General features: G+C 41.8%; 1 protein-coding gene across 6 annotated transcripts in view; it reads left to right on the top strand.

The window, feature by feature from the left end:
• Positions 1-19,998, top strand: part of TCTN2 (tectonic family member 2) — a 29,267-nt gene continuing 9,269 nt past the window's right edge. Inside the window, exons 1-14 of one of the 6 annotated variants that reach the window (XM_070769400.1) lie at positions 1-550; positions 727-834; positions 1,279-1,367; positions 2,640-2,835; positions 3,288-3,356; positions 4,798-4,898; positions 9,530-9,720; positions 10,764-10,890; positions 11,924-12,065; positions 12,287-12,352; positions 13,941-14,075; positions 14,334-14,411; positions 18,497-18,577; positions 19,473-19,584. In XM_070769400.1, the coding sequence (XP_070625501.1) occupies positions 469-550; positions 727-834; positions 1,279-1,367; positions 2,640-2,835; positions 3,288-3,356; positions 4,798-4,898; positions 9,530-9,720; positions 10,764-10,890; positions 11,924-12,065; positions 12,287-12,352; positions 13,941-14,075; positions 14,334-14,411; positions 18,497-18,577; positions 19,473-19,584 (1,577 nt within the window). In that variant the 5' untranslated portion in view covers positions 1-468. The remainder of the gene's footprint in view (positions 551-726; positions 835-1,278; positions 1,368-2,639; positions 2,836-3,287; positions 3,357-4,797; positions 4,899-9,529; positions 9,721-10,763; positions 10,891-11,923; positions 12,066-12,286; positions 12,353-13,940; positions 14,076-14,333; positions 14,412-18,496; positions 18,578-19,472; positions 19,585-19,998) is intronic. The other 5 variants (XM_070769395.1, XM_070769396.1, XM_070769399.1 and 2 more) reach the window with 5 other exon arrangements.

Below are 19,998 nucleotides of genomic sequence, written 5' to 3'. Positions count from 1 at the left end.
GGCTGCAGTCCACGGGGTCGCGAAGAGTCAGACATGACTGAGCGACTTCACTTTCACTTTTCACTTACATGCATTGGAGAAGGAAATGGCAGCCCACTCCAGTGTTCTTGCCTGGAGAATCCCAGGGATGGGGGAGCCTGGTGGGCTGCCATCTATGGGGTCGCACAGAGTCGGAAACGACTGAAGTGACTTAGCATTACATGGAGTGATGCAACTAGAAGGACCTAAGGCCTGTGGCAGGGCTAGGCTGCTGCGGATGGGTTTGAGGGCGGGCTCTCCCTGCTGTTGGTCCAATCACGGCTCGTCTTTCGTCAGGCCGGCGGCCGATTGGTGGTTGCCATAGCTCCAGGCGTTGGCTTGACAAGATGGTGGCGGCAAGGCCGCCCGGGCATAGCTTCCGAGTCCCCGCGCTTCCAGTCTTCTAAGGCGGGTGCAGCCCTGTTGTGCAGGCCCGGCGAGCCCCCAGGCATGCATTTGTCGCCGCCGGTCCCTTTGCTTTTGGGACTCCTCCTTCTGCAGGGCGTCTTGAGGCCGCTGAGGGGAGATCTGGGTATGTAAGGCGGGGCAGGGGCCTGCAGGACGGGGATGAGGGAGAGGACGAGTCTTGAGGCCAAATCTGGGACTGCCGCCAGAGCTGCGGAAGACACCGCCAAAGAAAGCCACCACCCAGTGTAGGCAGGGGTTCTGCAACTATTAACTCCTCTCTGTCCCTTTCTTCCCGCCTAGTTTTCATTCCTTCTGTCATCCGCATGTCCGGCCCTGTGGTCAGCGCGTCCCTGGTCGGAGGCACCGAGGATGTGACCGTGTACCTGACACAGCTGCGGGACGAGATGGGTAAAGAGTCTGACCTTTCCTTTGGGGAGGGAAGAGGTTGGGCCAGCTTCAGGCCGCCCAAGAAGCCTGGCCAGGTGGCATCCTCTGAGTCCCTTGGCGCTGTCCCCTGCAAAGTCGGGATGGGGGCTGCTGCTGTGGACCAGAGAACTAACAGACAGGGTGAGTAAAAGAAAGCTTGAAATTACAAGTTAGCATTCACTGAGCTATCCCATGTACTTAAATACATCACCTCATTTTCCTGATAAGAACAGTAATGTCTTTTAATTCTGTTTAACAAATGAAGACACTGAAGTTCACAGAGGTTGTCACTGGTCGAAAGTCACACAGCTTGTAAAGAGTCCAATCCTAGGCTTGGAAAGGTGTTCCATCCTAGGAAACCTGACTCAAGAGTGCAGTACCTTGGTAGGTGGGCAATACTCTCTTGTGTTCCAATCTCTTCTGTAGGTTTATTGCCAGTTCCCACCTGTGGCGAGCTGAACAATGAGACAGGAGACTGGAGTTTGACTGTCACCCCCACTGTGGTAAGGCCAGAGGTGGGAACCTTCTCAGTAGCATCTGCGGAGTCCTGCATCTGGTGCTCCTGCAGTGTTGTTTTCTCTCTCTCTCTCTCTTTTTGACTGTGCCCAGCAGCTTATCGGGTCTTAGTTCCCTGATCAGGGATTGATTGAACTTGGACCAAGGCAGTGAAAGCGCTGAGTCCTAACCACTGAACCGCCAAGGAACTTCCCCTGCGATGTTCTTTTAATCAGACAAGATAGAACTTAGTGCTTGGAACCACCATGAAACTGTGGGCTATCTGATCCTGTAGGCACTCATCCAGCCCAGAGGTTCTTGGACGAGTTTCAAGAAGCTTGTGAGGGAATTCCCTGGTGGTCCCATGGTTAGAACAACATGCTGTCACTGCCAAGGGCCCAGGTTCATTCCCAGGTTGGGGAACTAAGATCTCACAAGCTGCATGGCACAGCCAAAAAAAAAAAAGCTGTGAACTCTCTAAAATTGTGTATAAAGTTTTGTATGTGTGCATTTTTTTCTGATGAGAGGCTTGCCAGCTTCTGTCAGATTATCAAATGAATCTGTGACTCAAAAGAGCTTCATGAATTGCTGGTCTCACCCAACTCTGGGCTTATGTGTAAGGACACTCAAGCCTGGAGAGATGAAATGTTTTCCACTTAATAGATATTTCATTGAGTGTCTAGTATCTGCAAAACATCAACTCCGAACATAAAAGACGAAACAGACTTTGCTTGCACCCCAGGAACCAGAGCCTGTTTCCGTGGACTTTTATTTATGTGTATTTAATCTGCCGGTAGGATAATAAAAGTGCCAGACAAATACCTTTATCAGACCTGTGTTCAGCTTTCTCTAAACAGAAAAAGGGCTTTCCAGGTGGCTCAGTGGTAAAGAATCCACCTGCCAATGCAGGAGACCTGGGCTCAGTCCTGGGGTCGGGAAGATCCCCTAGAGAAGGAAATGGCAACCCACTCCAGTATTCTTGCCTGGAGAATCCCATGGACAGAGAATCCTGCCAGGCTACAGTCCATGGAGTCACAAGTTGGACACGACTTGGTGACCAAACAACAAGCAGGCACAAGTTGCTTGCTTGTATGTTCAGCTGAGGATTAGGAATCAGGGCTTGTGTACTGCAGTAGGTTTACAGGGTAAAATTGAGCAGAATGATGTCATCCTTGGGTCCAGTTTGCCTTTTGTAAGATGAATGGAGGCAGATTGAGCTTACTTAATCTTATATGTTCTTATAGATGCCGTTTTGAGTCACCATATAAAGTACAGTGATATTTTCCTTTCAGAATTCATTGGAAGTGACCGTGAGGTTGAAGAGGGATCTGCAGTCATGTTCCTCTAATGGGACAGATCCCTTCCTGGAGGCCCCGTGTATTGTCCAGGCTCTTCTTGTTTCAGCCTTTCATAATACATCCTGTTCAGCACATCTGCTCATTCATGTGGAAATTTATGCCAACTCCTCTCTGGGCCAAAATGCATCAGGCAAGTGAAATCTCTGACTATCAAAATGTTTACTGCAGACGTTTGAATGTAAGTGTGTGCCATGCAGTTTGTGTGCTTCGCTTGTGAGTCTGTCTTGCTTTCCTAAACTTATTTTTCTTTTGTTTAATTTTCTTATTTTAAAAGTTTCCAGGGAATTCCCTGGTGGTCCAATGATTTAGGGCTCCTCACTTTGAACTCAAGGGGCATGGGTTCGATCCCTGGTTGGGGAATTAAGATCCCATCAGCCACACAGCATGGCCAAAAAAGAAACCTGAGAGGAGGGCTTAATAGTAGCTATACCACTCAGAGCAGCAACTTTTTTTTCTTTTAAAAAATATGCTTAAATATAGTTAGGTATATTTCAGAATGTCCTTGTACAAATAGCCAAACTTAGGAAAATTAGAGTCTGTATATATTGGTAATTATGAGATGTCCACTCTGACCCCATGAAGGTATGAAAAATTTTGCACCCAGTCAGACAGAGATCAGAACAAGAAAAAGGATGGAAGGACAGCCAGGAGGTAAGCGGTATGCTTGGTAACAAGGAAGCTAGCCAACAATGTGGGAGGCATATAGATAGATTCACAAATATCTATCTATATATCACATAGTAAAACCCTATTCTAAAGTGCCTTGCTTATGTCTCATGGATTTGATTATACTGAGGATCAAACCCTTACGCTTGTGACATGGTCTCTTATTCGGACTTTCTTGTTCTTGATACCACTGACATGCTAGGGTTCTACTATATTATAGCGTAGAATATATAATAGTTGTTCTCTAGAAGCTTCAGTTATCCTCTCATTGAAGTTGACTGATAAATAGAGTTTACACAAATAGTCACGTACATAGCTTTCCAACTATTAGTCTCTGGATTCTGAATTAGGAGGCTAAAATGTAATATAACATATTCCTTTTCCAATCAGTGTGAAAATTACTAATTTCCCCCACACTTGAACCAGAATCAGGATGTGAAAATTTGCATTCACAGTGTGATGGGACTTGAGGTTGAGTGTGTAGCTCAGTTAAATGAGATCTTGTGGTCAGATGGCTTCCAGATAAACTGCAGTGTCACCGTGGCTTCAGATTTTTTTTTTTTAGTTGTGGTATAGTTCCTTTACAAGGTTGTACAACAAAGTGCATTAGCTATGTGTAGAGATACAACCCCCTTCTCTTGGGTCTCCCTTCCCACTCATCTAGTCGCCACAGAGCGCCGAGCTGAGCTCCCTGTGCTTTGTAGCAGGTTCCCACTAGCTATCAGTTTTACACGTGGCAGTGCGCATACCCACTCCCAGTCTCCCGGTTTCCCCACCCTCCATGTCCACACATTTGTTCCCTTCGTCTTCGTCTCTGTTTCTGCCCTGAAAATAGGTTCATCTGTATCATTTTTCTAGATTCTACATACATGCGTTCATATACAATATTTGTTTCTCTCTTTATGACTTACTTCACTCTGTATGACAGACTCTTGGTCTACCCGCGTTACTGCAAATGACCCCATTTTGTTCTTTTTATGTCTTGAGTAATATTTCATTGTCTATACGTACCACATCATCTGTCAATGGACATTTAGGTCATGGCTTCAGGTTTATCCGTTGAAAGAGGTAATGAATTTGGAGGAGTAAATGCTTACAATCAGTCTGTGTTATGAAAGGAGTTGTGCAGTGTATTGAAAAATCAGTGCATTGCATTTGGCTTAACTTGCAAATCTTAGTGACTTGATCATCTTCAAGATCAACTGTGACTTCTTCAGTTTGTATAACTAGGACATTCTCTTCTATTTGGCTTTTTGTTGGAGGAGTAGATACAGGCCTCAGTAGATATAGCCCATCTCAGGGATACCTTCATGTGGAATACTGGTAACGGTGATTTGTAATACAACTCAGCTTTCTCTGAGTGAAAATGTGGCCATGTCTCATCAGTGTTTCACAGCTGAACTTCTCTGTTGTTTGTACTTTTCAGAAAATGTGACTGTCGTTCCTAACCAGGTGTATCAGCCCCTTGGTCCTTGCCCTTGCAATTTGACAGCGGGGGCCTGTGACATTCGCTGCTGCTGTGACCAGGTATGGTCTTTCTGATTATTGGGTGCAAAAACTGTGGTACCTGATAGCATGCGGAGGGCACCAGCAGTTCCCCATCAACAGCTTTGTAGTGCGTGGTCTTTCAAAAGCTGAGATTGTATGTCCTGTTTTCCAGTTGAGTATTTTCTTATCTAGCCTTTTCAGCCTAGTTTGTGGACAAAGGACTTTCCAGGTGATGGTAGTGGTAGAGAATCCACCTGCCAGTGCAGGAGATACAAGGACACTGGTTCAGTCCCTGGATCGGGAAGATCCTCTGGCATAGGAAATGGCAACCCACTCCAGTATTCTTGCCTGGAAAGTTCCATGGACAGAGGAGCTTGGTAGGCTACAGTTCATGGAGCTGCAGAGTTGGACATGACCGAGTGACTAAGCAGCAATTATAGCCAAAAAAAATGTCTGTTTGGATAAAGTCCTGATTGTGATGATACTGAGAGGATGATTTTAATGTCTTACTTGGAAGCCTTTAAGAAAATATAAAAAGGAGAGAAAAATAAGTGATTTATAAGTGTTTTTTTTTTTTTAGTAAATTCAACTATCGCAGTAATCTAATTTGAGGATGTTTCCAACACCCCCGAAAAGAAGCCGTGTGTCCATTTGCAGTCACTCTCACTCATGCCCATCATCCCCAGACTGTTTTATGTTTGTTTGTTTTCACTAGAAATTAAGTATATTTATTTATCTGGGTGTAGTTGATTTGCAAATTATGTAAATTTCAGGTGTATAACATAGTTACACTTTTTAAACGTTATACTCCGTTTATAGTTATTATTATAAAATATTGGCTGTATTCCTTGTGCTGTACAATAATACACCCTTGTAGCTTATTTATTTTATACGTAGTAGTTGGTACCTCTTCATCCCCTCCACCTGTGTTGCCCCCTGCCCCATCCCCCTCCCCACTGGTGACCACTGGTTTGTTCTCTGTATCTGTGAGTCTGCTTCTTTTCTGTTATTTTCACTAGTTTGTTTTCCCAGGTCACTATTAATCTACTCTCTGTGTCTGTGGATTTGCGTCTTTTGGACATTGCATGTAAATGGAATCCGTCAGTCTGTAGGATTTGTGTCTCGCTTCTTCTTTTTTTTTTTTTTTAATATTTATTCCCCTGTGCCAGGTCTTGGTTGCCTCACGTGGGGTCTAGTTCCCTGACCAGGGATTGGCCCGGGCCCTCTGCACTGGGAGCCTGGCGTCTTAGCCCCTGGACCACCAAGGAAGCCCTGTGTCTGGCGTCTTTTGCCTAGCATCATGCTTTCAAGGGTCACCTGCGCTGTGGCGTGGGTTAGTGTTCCATTCCTTTTTATGGCCGAATCATCTTCTGTTGTGTGGATATATCACAGAGCGCTTAACCATTTATCAAGTGCGGACATTTAGATTGTGTTCACTTTTTGGCTACTATGAAGAATGCTTCTATGATACAAGAATATAAACCTGTATACAAGTTTTTGTTTGGACGTGTGTTTCCATTTCTTTTGGTTATGTTACCTAGGAGTGGAATTGCTTTGCCACATGGTAACTGCATGTTTAACCTTTTAGGGAACTGTTTCTCTTCTTTTTGGCTGAGCCACATAGCTTGTAGGATCTTAGTTCCCTGATTGGGGATTGAACCTGTGTCCTTGGCAATGGAAATGAGTCCTAACCCCTGGACTGCCAGGGAATTCCCTTGAGGAACTGTTTTTTCAAAGTAGCTACATCATTTCACATTCCCATCAGCACTGTATAAGGGTTGTAATTTTCCATGATGTCACCAACAATGGCTATAATAATCTTGATTACAGCCTTCCTTGAGGGTGTGAAGTGGCATTTCATTGTGATTTTGATCCATATTTCTCTAGTGGCAAATGATGTTGAACATCTTTTCAAAGGCTTATTGAATGTTTATATGTCTTCTTTGAAGAAATGTCTGTTGAGACCCTTTGGCCAGTTTTTAATTAGGTTGTCTTTTTGTTGTTTAATTTTGTTGTTAAATTAAATTGTCTTTTTGTTTTTAAAGTTCACTATGCACTCTGGATTCTAGTCACTTATCAGATATATGATATGCCAAAAACTTCTCCTACTTGTCTAGGAAGTCCGTTTTCCTGTTGGTGTTCTTTGAAGCCCAAAAGTTTTAATTCAATAAAGTCCAGTTTATCAATTTTTTTCTTCCAGTTTTTAATTCAGTTCAGTTGCTCAGTTGTGTCTGGCTCTTTGCGACCCCATGGACTGCAGCATGCCAGGCTTCCCTGTCCATCGCCAACTTCTGGAGTTTATTCAAACTCATGTCCATTGAGTCGGTGATGCCATCCAACGATCTCATCCTCTGTTGTTCCCTTCTCCTGCCTTCAGTCTTTCCCAGCATCAGGGTCTTTTCAAATAAGTCAGTTCTTCGCATCAGGTGGCCAAAATATTAGAGTTTCAGCTTCATCATCAGTCCTTCCAATGACTATTAAGGACTGATTTCCTTTAGGATGGACTTGTTGGATCTCCTTGCAGTCCAAGGGACTCTCAAATGTTCTCCAACACCACAGTTCAAAAGCATCAATTCTTCGGTGCTCAGCTTTCTTTATAGTCCAACTCTCACATCCATACATGACTATTGGAAAAACCATAGCTTTGACTAGATGGACCTTTGTTGGCAGTTTTATTGTGATATAATTGACACAGTCACTGTACGAGTTTAAGGTTTAAAGTATGGTTATTTGACTTCCATACATTATGAAGTGGTATCGCAATAAGTTTGGTGAACATTCATCATCTCGTATAGACACAAAATTAAAGAAATAGATGGAGGAGGAAGTGGCAACCGGCTCCAGTATTCTTGCCGGGAAAATCCTATGGACAGAGGAGCTTGGCAGCCTACAGTCCATGGGGTCGCAAAGAGTCAGGCATGACTGAGTGACTGTACACATTCACATGCATTCTAGAATCCAGTACGGACCCATTTAGATATGTGTATATATGCCTATGTTGTAGGTGAGGAACTTTCATTCGTGTTACAGTTTACAGAACGCATGGTTTAAAATAGATTTCTAGAACTTAAAAATATTTTTAAATCAATTTGGAGAGGATTTAGTTTTCTGAAAACAAAACATATTTTTTTCTCTCTTAACCTTGAACTACTTGAACTCTATGGTTTTCCAGTTCATTTACCATTTTGAGGAATGTGGCCTATACACACTGCTATATCTAAAAAGGATAACCAACAAAGACCTACTGCACAGCACAGGGAACTCTGCTCAATGTGATATGACAGCCTGGATGGGAGGGGGATTTGGGGGAGAACAGATACATATTTATGTATGGCTGAGCCCCTTGGCTGTCCACCTAAAACTATCACAGCATTGTTAATCGGCTATACTCCAATATAAAATAAAAAGTTTTTTTAAAAAAGGACAAAAAGAAATAGAAAACTTTACTTGTGATGAGAACCCTTAGACTTTGCTGTCTTAGCAGCTTGCGTATATAGTGTACAGCAGTGTTAATTATATTGCTCTTGTAGATTACACCCTTAGTGTGTACTTATAAGAGGAAATTTGTACCTTTTGACCTCTTTCATCTAATTCTCCCTCCCTTTATTCCAGTTTTTGGTCATTGTTGTTGCTTATGGTTTTGGTGTCATTTCTAAGAATCCATTGTCTACTCCCAGATCAAATACATATTTTTAATTTTAATTTTTTAAATTAATTTTAATTGGAGTATAGTTGTTTTACAATGTTGTGTTAGTTTCTACTGTACAACAAAGTGAATTGGCTCTATGTAGATACATATATCCCCTCCTTCTTGGATTTCCTTCCCATTTAGGTCACCACAGAGTACTGAGTAGAGTTCCCTGTGCTGTACCTAGGTTCTCATTAGTTTTCCATTTTACCCATAGTCTCAATAGTGTGTATGTCAGAGCCGATCTCCTAGTTCATCCCGCCTCTCCTTTTCCCCATTGGTGTACCTGTGTTCTCTACCTCTGTGTCTCTAGTTCTTCTTTGCAAATAGGTTCATCTGGGTCTTTTTTCTAGATTCTACATATGTGTGTTAATATATGATATTTATTTTTCTCTTTCTAACTGACTTCACTCTGCATAACAGGCTCTAGGTCCATCCGAATAAAGTGACTTCTTGATGATACCAATCGGGTCGTGATATAACAAGAATGATTCAAGGATTCTTCTGGAATTGTCCTTAGATTTCTCTGGACTAGGAATTTGAACGCTGTTGCTGTTGAGTGGCTAAGTTGTGTCCGACTCTTTGCGACCCCATGGACTGTAGCCCGCCAGGCTCCTCTGTCCATGGGATTTCCCAGGCAAGAATACTGGCGTGAGTGGTGATGCCAGTTGAAAATTCTCCACCTGTGGTCTATTTCATATTACCTTTTCTTTTTCGCATCTTATTTGTAGGCAAGTCTTAGGTCCCCAGTTAAGATGTAAATTCTGTGAAGGTCCAAAGTTCCTGACTTGGAGCCTTGTAGGGAGATGACTTGCTTTAAGCGCAAACGCTCTCAGCCTGGAGGCCAGCCGTTTATTTCCTGTCTTCTCTACCACGCCCTGCTGGCCTCCAGCAGCAAGTGCATCACACTGGCCAGGAGATCCTGACAGCGGGCAGAGGGGGGATTTAATCTTCTCTGAGCTCCTCTACATCTTCTTTCCAGGAATGCTCATCAGATTTAACAGCACTGTTCAGGGAGTCCTGTTTCCCTGGTGTTTTTGGAGGAGATGTTAATCCTCCCTTTGATCAGCTCTGCTCCATACAGATGTCACATGGAGTCCCCGACTGGTTTCCATTCCTGTGTGTGCAGCTTGCCAACTCACCCTTTCTCGGGTACTTCTACCATGGTTCCATGTAAGTGTCTGAAGGGCTGTCCGGGAGAGGGGTGCGCACCCAGATGGCCCTGGAATGTGGCCATGTCCTGGGGACCTCTCCAAAGGCTCCATTCAATCCCTCCATTCTAGATTCAGTTCTAGGTTTCACATAGTAAGTTTATTTTGTGTTAAGTATTTGAAAGAGCTGGTTGTTGTTCAGTCACTAAGTCATGTCGAACTCTTTGCAACCCCATGAACTGTAACATGCCAGGCTTCCTTGTCCTTTACTATCTCCCAGAGTTTGCTCAAACTCATGTCCATTGAGTTGATGATGCCCTCCAGCCATCTCATCATCTGTCGCTCCTTTCTCCTTCTGCCCTCAATCTTTCCCAGCATCAGGGTCTTTTCCAGTGAGTCGGCTCTTTACCTCAGGTGGCCAAAGTACTGGAGCTTTAGCTTCAGCAGTAGTCCTTCCAATGGATATATAGGGCTGGTTTCCTTTAGGATTGACTGGATTGATCTCCTTGCAGTCCAAGGGACTCTCAAGAGTCTTTTCTAGAACCACAGTTCTAAAGCATCAGTTCGTCTGTGCTTAGCCTTCTTTATGGACCAGCTCTCACATCCGTACATGACTACTGAAAAAAACCATAGCTTTGACTATAGGGACCTTTGTTGGCAAAGTCATGTCTCTAGGTTTGTCATACCTTTCCTTCCAAGGAGCAAGCGTCTTTTAATTTCATGGCTACAGTCACCATCCACAGTGATTTTGGAGCCCTCATTGAAAAGAAATTGATACCACAAATGGTTAATAGCGATTCTCTGGGTTGGGGGAAAGAGTGATGGGCTCGTGGGGGACTTTAACTTTTTGTCTTTTACATTTCTGTCTTGTTGACATTTTAAAGCAACTTTATTGTTAGCATTGAAGTAAAACTCATGGAACATAAATTAACCATTAACTACTTTAAAACACACAGGTCAGTGGCATTTAGTACAAATATTATTTTGATAATTAAAAAAGCAGAGAAAAAATGTAAAACAATTGCTTTTATCATGTTAATGGTGGTTTCTCTCATCGATTTGCAGTTCCTCTGGACATCAAGTTTCCTTTGACATATATTTGCACACTGATCTAAAAGACTTTTCAGACTTTGGTTACAAACAAGGAGACCCTGTTATGACAGTAGATAAGGCATATTTTACTATTCCACAGGTAATCCTTTCAGTTTTAATATGCCAGAAGCTTTTTCTCACTTTCCCCTTCCTCTTACTAATTTAAGTCATGTTATTCTAAAAAAAAAAAATCTCTTCCTGAATTACGTATTTTTCTCCTATGGACTTTTCAGGCACTTAGCCATTTAAGGTCTCTGCATTGTGTTTTTTTCTGTTGATAGTCACTCTTAAATCAATCTGTCTTTGCTAAATCTCAGAGTGAACTTACTAAATAAAACCAAAAGACCGTCTAGAAGTTTCCATGGAAGTAACTATTGTTTCTCACTTGTATTAGTTTAACAGGCAATTTCTAGTAAGCCATAAATAGTTTTAAAATTTTATTTATTTTTTATTGAAGTATATTTGACTTATGGTGTTGTGTTAATTAAATATTTAATAGAATTTTGAAAAATATTTTAAGACTTGAGTTTTATGTGAAATCTTACCTTTATTAAGTTCAAAATTATGAGGAAAAAGTATTTATGGGAAGATGACATGAGAGGCTAAACTGTTTCTCTTTACTATCCATATGAATCCGTTCTTATGGCTTTAACAAAAATGCATTTGTAATGAGGGAGAGAAAATGAAGTTGAGGGACCCTCCCTGGCAGTCCAGTGGTTACGACTCTGTGCTTCCACTGCAGGGGACACGGGTTCCCTCCCTGGCCGGGGGAACTAAGATCCTGTATGCTGCCTGGAATGGCCAAAAAGTGAAAAAACAAAAGACAACAACAGAAAAGAAACTGAAGCTGAATGTAATCATGTTTCTGCAAAGTAAATGATGCAAAGCAGGGAATTTTCTTTAGAAACTGTACTTACTGTGACCCTGCAGCCAGTGGCTTCCGGAGTTTGATTAGCAAGTCAAGTAGATACTCTGCTCAAGTCAGTTAACTAGTGAATGCCCTAGCCTTTATTGGAGCTAACCCAGCAGTAGAAGCAGGCTGCAGAAAGGATGCTTTTCCAAGACACTGATCTCTTTTTTCTATGATCAGAAAGGAGGTCATAAATCTGTCGGCATTCCCCCCTTGCCCTCAGGTGTCCCTGGCTGGGCAGTGCCTCTACAACGCTCCTGTGGCTTTCCTGCAAAATTTTGATGTTCAGTGCGTTACTAGCCTGGAGGAGTACCTAGAACGAGATGGAATTACCAGTGCAAAGATAAAGAATGGTGCTATGGGAGGTAAGTTATGTCCATTTGAGCATGGACCTTAGATGCCAATTAGATGCCAAGAATAGCAGGTTGTTTGATGGCGTTTGGGGAGTGGAGGGGAGCTGAGTAGTTGGCGCACAGGGCAGGCATAGGCACTGTATTTGTTTGGCAAACTTTCATTTTCGTAGGTAAATGTGAACATGTGAGGTTCATGTACTCCTGTGGAAGTTCATTTATGTGTGTTTTTTCAGGCATAGTTACACCGAAAGTAATCTACGAGGAAGCAACTGACTTAGACAGATTCATCACCAATACAGGTATTTTAATGTTATACTTTTATACCATTTCTATGGGAATGTATATAATTCCTCACAAGGAATATATACAGTAAGTCCCTATATACAAACCTTCAAGTTTCGAACTTTGCAAGATGCAAACACGTGTTCCGCCACCATCAGGCCTGAGTGAAATTTCATCTTGTCCTTTGTCTCCTATTGCTGACGATACTATAGCTCTACCATCTCCCAGCTCCTCTCCCTCCTTGCCTCTACACTCGATGCCAGCCCTTGTATGCCAGTTCTGGTACTGTACTTTTCAAGGTCCTGTACTGAAGGATTAGAAATGTTTTCTTCATTGTTTGTGTTTGTTTTTAATGTATTATTTGTGTGAAAACTATTATTAACCTATCACAGTACAGTACTATAGAGCCAATTGCATCAGTTGGGTACCTAGGCTAACCGTGTTGGACTTATGAACATGCTCTTGGAATGGAACTCGTTCGTATGCAAGAGACTTACCGTAGTCCCAGAGTAGAACATATTTTCATTAAGAATTTTAGGAGATTTGTAGTTGTTAGATTTTAGGAGATTTGTAGTTGTTAGAGAAATATCCCACTAGTATTTTGCTTTTTCCTTGTTCTATCTTGACTTACTGTGGAGTAACATCTGTGACCTTGAACCCAATCCTTCTCAGTCCTGGATTATGTGGGTTCCAGGGTCCCTCCTTGTTCTCTGGGTATGTGGGCTTTTTCTTAAGTGTTTTTCAGAGAGTTAAAGGTTCTTTAGGACCCAGCATTTTCACTTCTTGCTTGCTTTTCTTTTTCCAGTCATTAAACTCTGTGATTGTAATGCAGCCAACTGAAGTACATAGAATTTGGCCAATATTACCAGGACTTTTGTTTTTCCATGAAGGATACTACGTGTGTTTCTTTTCAATTTGTTATAATTCTTGGAACTTACTCTTTCCTTCCATCAGCTATTAGTACAATATAGTAGTGAAGTAGACACCAGGCCCCTGCTCTTAAAGAGCTGACATTCTGTAATCTTTGCTTTAACAGACGTAATCTTTACCAGATGTAATCTTTCTGTACTCTTGCATTTCACAGATACTCTTCCAAGCCCGTGCTCTGCACTAGGCTGTGAGCTGGGTACCAGGGAGGCTGAAATAGAGGAAAGGGACAGGGACTTTCCTGGTGGTCCAGTGGTTAAGACTCCATGCTCCCAATGCAGGGGGCCCAGATTTGATCCTTGGTCAGGGGGCTATGTCCCACATGGTGCCACTAAGAGTTCCCATGCCACACCTAAGACCCAAAGCAGCCAAATAAATGAATAAATAAAAAGTAAATATTTTTAAAAAAGGGAAGGGATGGAGCTCACTCAGTTTATTGGGATGGTGTGGAAAGAGGAGGTAGCTAATGCTGACTTGGGTGGAGATCTGAGGATGGCTTCTTGAGGAGGTGATGACCCTGCTGTGTAAAGGAATTGGGTCTGCAGGGCAGGGATGGGGGTGGGGGATGGCCACCCAGGCAGAGGGAACTGCGAATAATAGGCTTGAACCCTTAAAGGAAGGTCTTTAATATTTTTATTTTTAGGTCTTTAATTTATGAAAGTACTCTCTTATTTCCAGAAACACTTTTAAGTACTGGACCAGCCCCCAGGAACGTGAACGTGGAAGAACATTATATTTTCAGGTGGAATAATAATACAATCAGTGAAATAAACGTCAGAATTATCAGGGCAGAAATTAATGCCCAGCAGAAAGGTAACTTTGTGAAGGGCAGCGAGAATACTTTTAATTTAAAGCGTTTTTTTCTTTCTTCACGATTCTCATAATTATACCAGATAAACTAATTCAGACCTGTTTTTCTTATTTGTGTTTATGATTTAATCAGAAAACAGTGGAGTTTTTTTTTTTTTTTTTTTTTGCATGTTGAAATGCAATTATAAGGCAAAGAAAACAACACTATGGTGGATAATTTCTTAGTAAATTGGTGACATTATGTTTTTATTTTATTTCTAGGAATCATGACACAGAGATTTACAGTGAAATTTTTAAGCTATAACAGTGGTAATGAACAGGAATGGTCTGGAAACCCAGGTGAGAGTGCATATCAATCACTGATCTTACAAACACATTTTAGTTCAACACTCCTGTGCTATAATGATGATTGTAAATAATTGTTTCCAATTTTAGTTTGTGACTCTGACCTTTCTTTTTTTCTCTTGTGACACTGTATTCTTTTCCTGCTAACAGCTTACTTTTTTTTCATAAAGTGTTATATATAGTCTGAGTTGTAAAGCTAAAACAGTCTTTCTCTTTAGCTACTGGTCTTTTTTTAAATGAAATAATGTATTTGATTGATGTATAGTTGATTTACAGTGTTGTGTTAGTTTCAGATATATAGCACAGTGACCCAGTTATGCACACGTGGATATACTCCCCCTCGTATTCCTTCCCTCTATGGTCTATCACGAGACACTGAATACAGATCCCTGTGATACACAGTAGGTCCCCACTGTTTATCTGTTTTATGTATACAATCATTTGTATCTCCTAATCTCAAACTCCTAATTCCTCCCTCCCTCCCTCTTTTTTTTTTTGGTGGGGGAGGTGGGAGGCTGTGCTCCGCGGCCTCTGAGATCCTCACTCCCTGATGAGGGATTGAACCTGGGCTTCAGCAGTGACAGTGTGGAGTGCTAAACTTGATCACCAGGGAACTCCATTACTATCTTCAGCACGCAGTAATTAATCACGAAGGAACAACTTTTATTTTAACTTTTAGAGAATTCCATTATTATTCTTCAGCACGCAGTAATTAATCACGAAGGAACAACTTTTTTAAACTTTTAGTAACTTTTTGCTTTGCATGATCTTCAATATTTATGTATACTGATTTAATTATACACAATTCTGTATATATATATATATTTTTCTTTTAAATAGGCTTTTAATGTTAGGGTTTATTGTTGGCTTCTAAGAGCAGACTCTGGTTAAGTCAAGGTACAGTACAGAAGTTATGTAAAATCAGTATGGAAGTTCAATGTTGCTTTTCCTACTCAGTGATTTTGAAGAAATGAAGTAGTTCTAGTGTGATTTTTTTTTTCTTTATTTTCTAAACTGCATGCCTATGGCCGCCTAAGGCATTCCTCTGTGTATTTATTGGCTACTACAGTATTTCGAGAAGTGTTTGGGACATTTCTTTAAATTATGTACAACCCAAAATGTTGATGTTTTGTATGGATCACAAGTGCAGCATTCCTTAATTATTTCTGTTATAAGTGACAATTGTTATTTAAAGAATGACATATGTACTGCATGAAAACATTATGACCTTTTTCTCTTAGTTTATATAAACTCCAAGGTAACTGAGGGGGAAAAAAAAGAGACCAGGCTCCTGAAATTTAAGAATTTTTATGTCACGAAAAAAAAGAGACCAGGCTCCTGAAATTTAAGAATTTTTATGTCACTGACTTAATTTGACAAGATTTCTGAGAAAACCTGTCAGAATATATGAGAAATGTTGATGCTCTTGTCAACAAAGAATACATCAAGAGCCAGAACCAATCAGGCAGAGACGCAGCTTGTATATAGAGAGACAGTGTCTCTCTAGTACTTTCTGAGGCTGGATGGGGTTTTTTGAGGACTATCTGACATGGGCCCTGTCCTCAGGGACTCTCTTCTTTGGAGCTGACGGTGCTAAGTCACAGGAAACAACAGTGAACGACCCAAGATAATTAACAAACGAGGTCGGTTACTAGGGTCAGTTGCTCCAGGATTCAGAGGAGCAGAATATTGACCATTTGCCTAGACTGCATCACTAAGGAACAGTGTTGAATGTCCAGCACGTGCTAGGTTTTGTTTTGTTTTTTAAAAAGTATGTATTTATTTATCTGGGTGTATTGGGTTGATATGTGGGATCTAGTTTCCCTGAGGCGTGTGGGATCCCGACCAGGGTTCAAACCCAAGGCCCCTGCGTTGGAAGGTGGATTCTTAACCACTGGACCACCAGGAAAGTCTGCATGCCAGGTTTTGCTCCTAGGCTGGAGGAAAAGCACCGAGCAAGTCAGAACCCTGCCCTGTGTTTCCACTGTGGGCTGCGTGGAGGAGACTGTGTCTTGAGAAGCAGATAATTGGAAAGGGTGCTGGGGATAGGAATAACCTGGGGGAAGCCAAGGAGGCAGACATGAGCATGAAGTGTACTCTGGCAGGATTAGACCCATGGCCTGAGGGGAGGCCGCTTATTGGGAAGGGGGGGCGTAATGCTGGAAATGCAAACACCATGCAGGAACCTCGATGGTATCCCAGTTTATATAAACAAAGTGAAAGTGAAAGTCACTCAGTCGTGTCTGACTCTTTGCGACCTTATGGACTATATAGTCCATGGAATTCTCCAGGCCAGAATACTGGATTGGGTAGACTTTCCCTTCTCCAGGGGATCTTCCCAACTGAGGGATTGAGCCCAGGTCTTCCACATTGCAGACAGATACCTTACCAGCTGAGTCACAAGGGAAGACCAAGAATACTAGAGTGGGTAGCCTATCCCTTCTCTAGCGGATTTTCCCAACCCAGGAATCAAACCAGGGTCTCCTGCATTGCAGGCAGATTCTTTACCAACTGAGAACAATGCTACTGTAATATGCATTTTTGGAAGGGACATAGGCAATATGCATATGAACTGGATATGATATGATATGATTATAAGGGGTTATTATTAATTTTCTTAGAAATATTGACATCATGATGATGTAGGGAAATATCCTTAGTTTTGAGAGATGTCTGATGGAGCTTTCATGATGTGAGTTGTATGATGCCTACAACTTATTTTCAAATAGTCCTGCCCCTCTCACCCCAAATATATATACTTTTATAATAGATAAGACAAGTATCTATTATATTTCATATTAATATAAATATATTGTTTGTGCTGTTTTATTGAAATTTGTGTTTTGGTGTTATAAAGCTTCTAAAAATGGGAAATATTTTATCTATCCCTAAGGAAAGATCTTTGGGGTGCACATTAGATATGTTAAGATCAGAAGAGCAGTGGGCCCTGAATGGCTCATGATCTAGCAGTCAGAGGCACTTTACAAAGGAGAGGAACACTCTGGTAATGAACAGGCCCAGGGGTTCCCTTGGACTGGAGGCGTCCATTCTAATTTTCCCTACGGGAGCCCTGGAGAAGGAGATGGCAACCCACTCCAGTATTCTTGCCTGGAGAATTTCCTGACATAGGAGCCTGGCAGGCTACAGTCCATGGGATCGAAAAGAGTCAGACATGACTGAATGACTAACACTTAAGAAGAATACAGCTAAATATTAACAGTGGTTGACTTTAGGTGGTGGCTGTATTGAGTGAGGTTCATGGTGTTACTTTTAACTTTTCTGTGCTTGTGAACTTTTTCACATTAAAAAGGTGGAAATCGTAAGCTGGATTACTAGGAAATGGATGGGAATAGGAGCTAAATCAGACCTTGGGGTTGAATTAGTTTACTGGAAAAAGGCTACATGGGAAAGTTACTCTGGTTTTAAGTTTCCTTTATGAGCCCCTGTGATAAGCCGTACTAATCTCTCAGTGAGTGTTCATGAACTGGCCTGCCCAGCAGCTTATTGTTCTCCAAGGTGAGAGTTCTAAGACTGATTCCTTCCTAGTTTTCATTTCTCAGATTTCACTTTAAAAGCGTCTTCAAAAAACCACACTAACATCTGTGTTTTGGAATCTGAAAAAGAACATGTCTATAAGTGAGTCACTTTGCTGTACACCTGAAACTAACACAGCACTGTAATCAACTATACCTCAATAAAAGGGCTTCCCTTGTGGCTCAGCTGTAAAGCACCTGCCTACAATGCGGGAGACCCAGGTTCGAGAAGGCAATGGCAACCCACTCCAGTATTCTTGCCTGGAAAATCCCATGAACGGAGGAGCCCGGTAGGCTGCAGTCCATGGGGTTGCAAAGAGTAGGACACAACTGAACGACTTCGCTTCATACCTCAATAAAAAACGAAACAAATGAAAGGAGTTATGTTGATGTCCTTCTCTTGAGGGTATTCTGAAAAAGAACTTTGAGCGCATGTTTCCTTTCATTGTGGATTCCTTCTTTCTGTTATTTGACGAGCTAGCGCCTGTTGCATTGAAATAAACTACGAGGGAAAGATGCTCATTCTCCTGTGTTGTGTTTGTCTAGGTTACCAACTTGGCAAGCCTGTTCGAGCTCTAAGCACCAACGGGACAAATAATGTCACAACTTTACACCTTTGGTATCCTGGTAATCTGATTTGATGATATGACTAGCTGTCTGGTGAACTAGTGGAGAAGGCAATGGCACCCCACTCCAGTACTCTTGCCTGGAAAATCCCATGGACAGAGAAGCCTGGTGGGCTGCAGTCCATGGGGTCGCTAAGAGTCGGACAGGACTGAGCGACTTCACTTTCACTTTTCACTTTCATGCATTGGAGAAGGAAATGGCAACCCACTCCAGTGTTCTTGCCTGGAGAATCCCAGGGACGGCGGAGCCTGGTGGGCTGCCGTCTATGGGGTCGCACAGAGTCGGACACGACTGAAGCAACTTAGCAGCAGCAGCAGCTGGTGAACTATAATTGGAAATATTGCCATATTTTGAATCTGATCGAGTAACCAATTACTTTAAAGCCTGGTGTGTTTATTTAGCCTAGGGGTGGTTGTTTTCCATGCTTCTGCAGCTTCCTTTTCTTTTTTCTTTCTTTCTATAAAAAATGTTAACTGTTTTCGCTTGAAGTGCTGATTTTCAATAAGAGATTTAAATATGAAAGTGGCTGGAGACTCCATCGTCATTGTTGTCATTGATTAACCCAAGATGGTGCTAATCAGAGACAGGAAAATAGTTTCATTCCAAACTATGGAAAATCTTTGCATCAGTGGTAATTACCCACATGTGCCAGAAGGCATTAAATTTCAGGTTCAGAATAAACCCCTGATCCCTGTCCAGGTATTTTGATACAGAAAGAAACCTTTGTTCAGCTTTCAGAGGATTAGAGTAACAATAACCTCATTTCTAGAGAACTGGAAACTATTTCTGCTTGTTGTTCTCTGTTTTTTTTTTTTTTAAGAAAAACTTTGAGGTAAATCTTCTACTTACTTTTGTTTTGCAAAAATAGCAAGAGAATAATCTTTTTATTTTATAGCCGGAAGGAGCTTGTGTTCGACAGCAACTCGCAAACCCATTTTATTTGGAGAAAACGTACTATCTGGGTGCCTTTTAGAAGTTGGAATTAATGAAAACTGTACTAAGCTTAGGTGAGTGTCTCACTGATGGATTTATCTACGTTTTGAGTGGTTTGCTTAAATTTAATTCACCCCCCTCCCCGCCCCCCGCACCATGAGTATTAAAGACAGCATGAAAAACTTCAGTCTGAATGAAACTTATGTGAAAGTGATAGTAAATAGTACAAACGTCATGGACTTCCCTGGTGCTCGAGTGGTTAGTAATCCATCTGTCAATACAGGGGAAACGGGTTTGATCCCTGGTCCAGGAAGATCCCATATGCTTCGAAGCAGCTAAACCCTCAGGCCACAGCTAGTGAGCCTGTGCTCTGCAACAAGAGAAAGCCCGCATGCAGCAACAAAGACCCAGCGCAGCCAAATAATAATAAATAAATTAAAAAACAGTACAAACTTCCAGTACAATTTAGAGTTGATTCAAACATCAGC

Source organism: Bos indicus, chromosome 17 (assembly GCF_029378745.1).
Source record: "Bos indicus isolate NIAB-ARS_2022 breed Sahiwal x Tharparkar chromosome 17, NIAB-ARS_B.indTharparkar_mat_pri_1.0, whole genome shotgun sequence".
Lineage (NCBI taxonomy): Eukaryota > Metazoa > Chordata > Mammalia > Artiodactyla > Bovidae > Bos > Bos indicus.
Note: the sequence above shows the minus strand (reverse complement) of the source record. Positions and strands in the feature narration are given on the sequence as shown.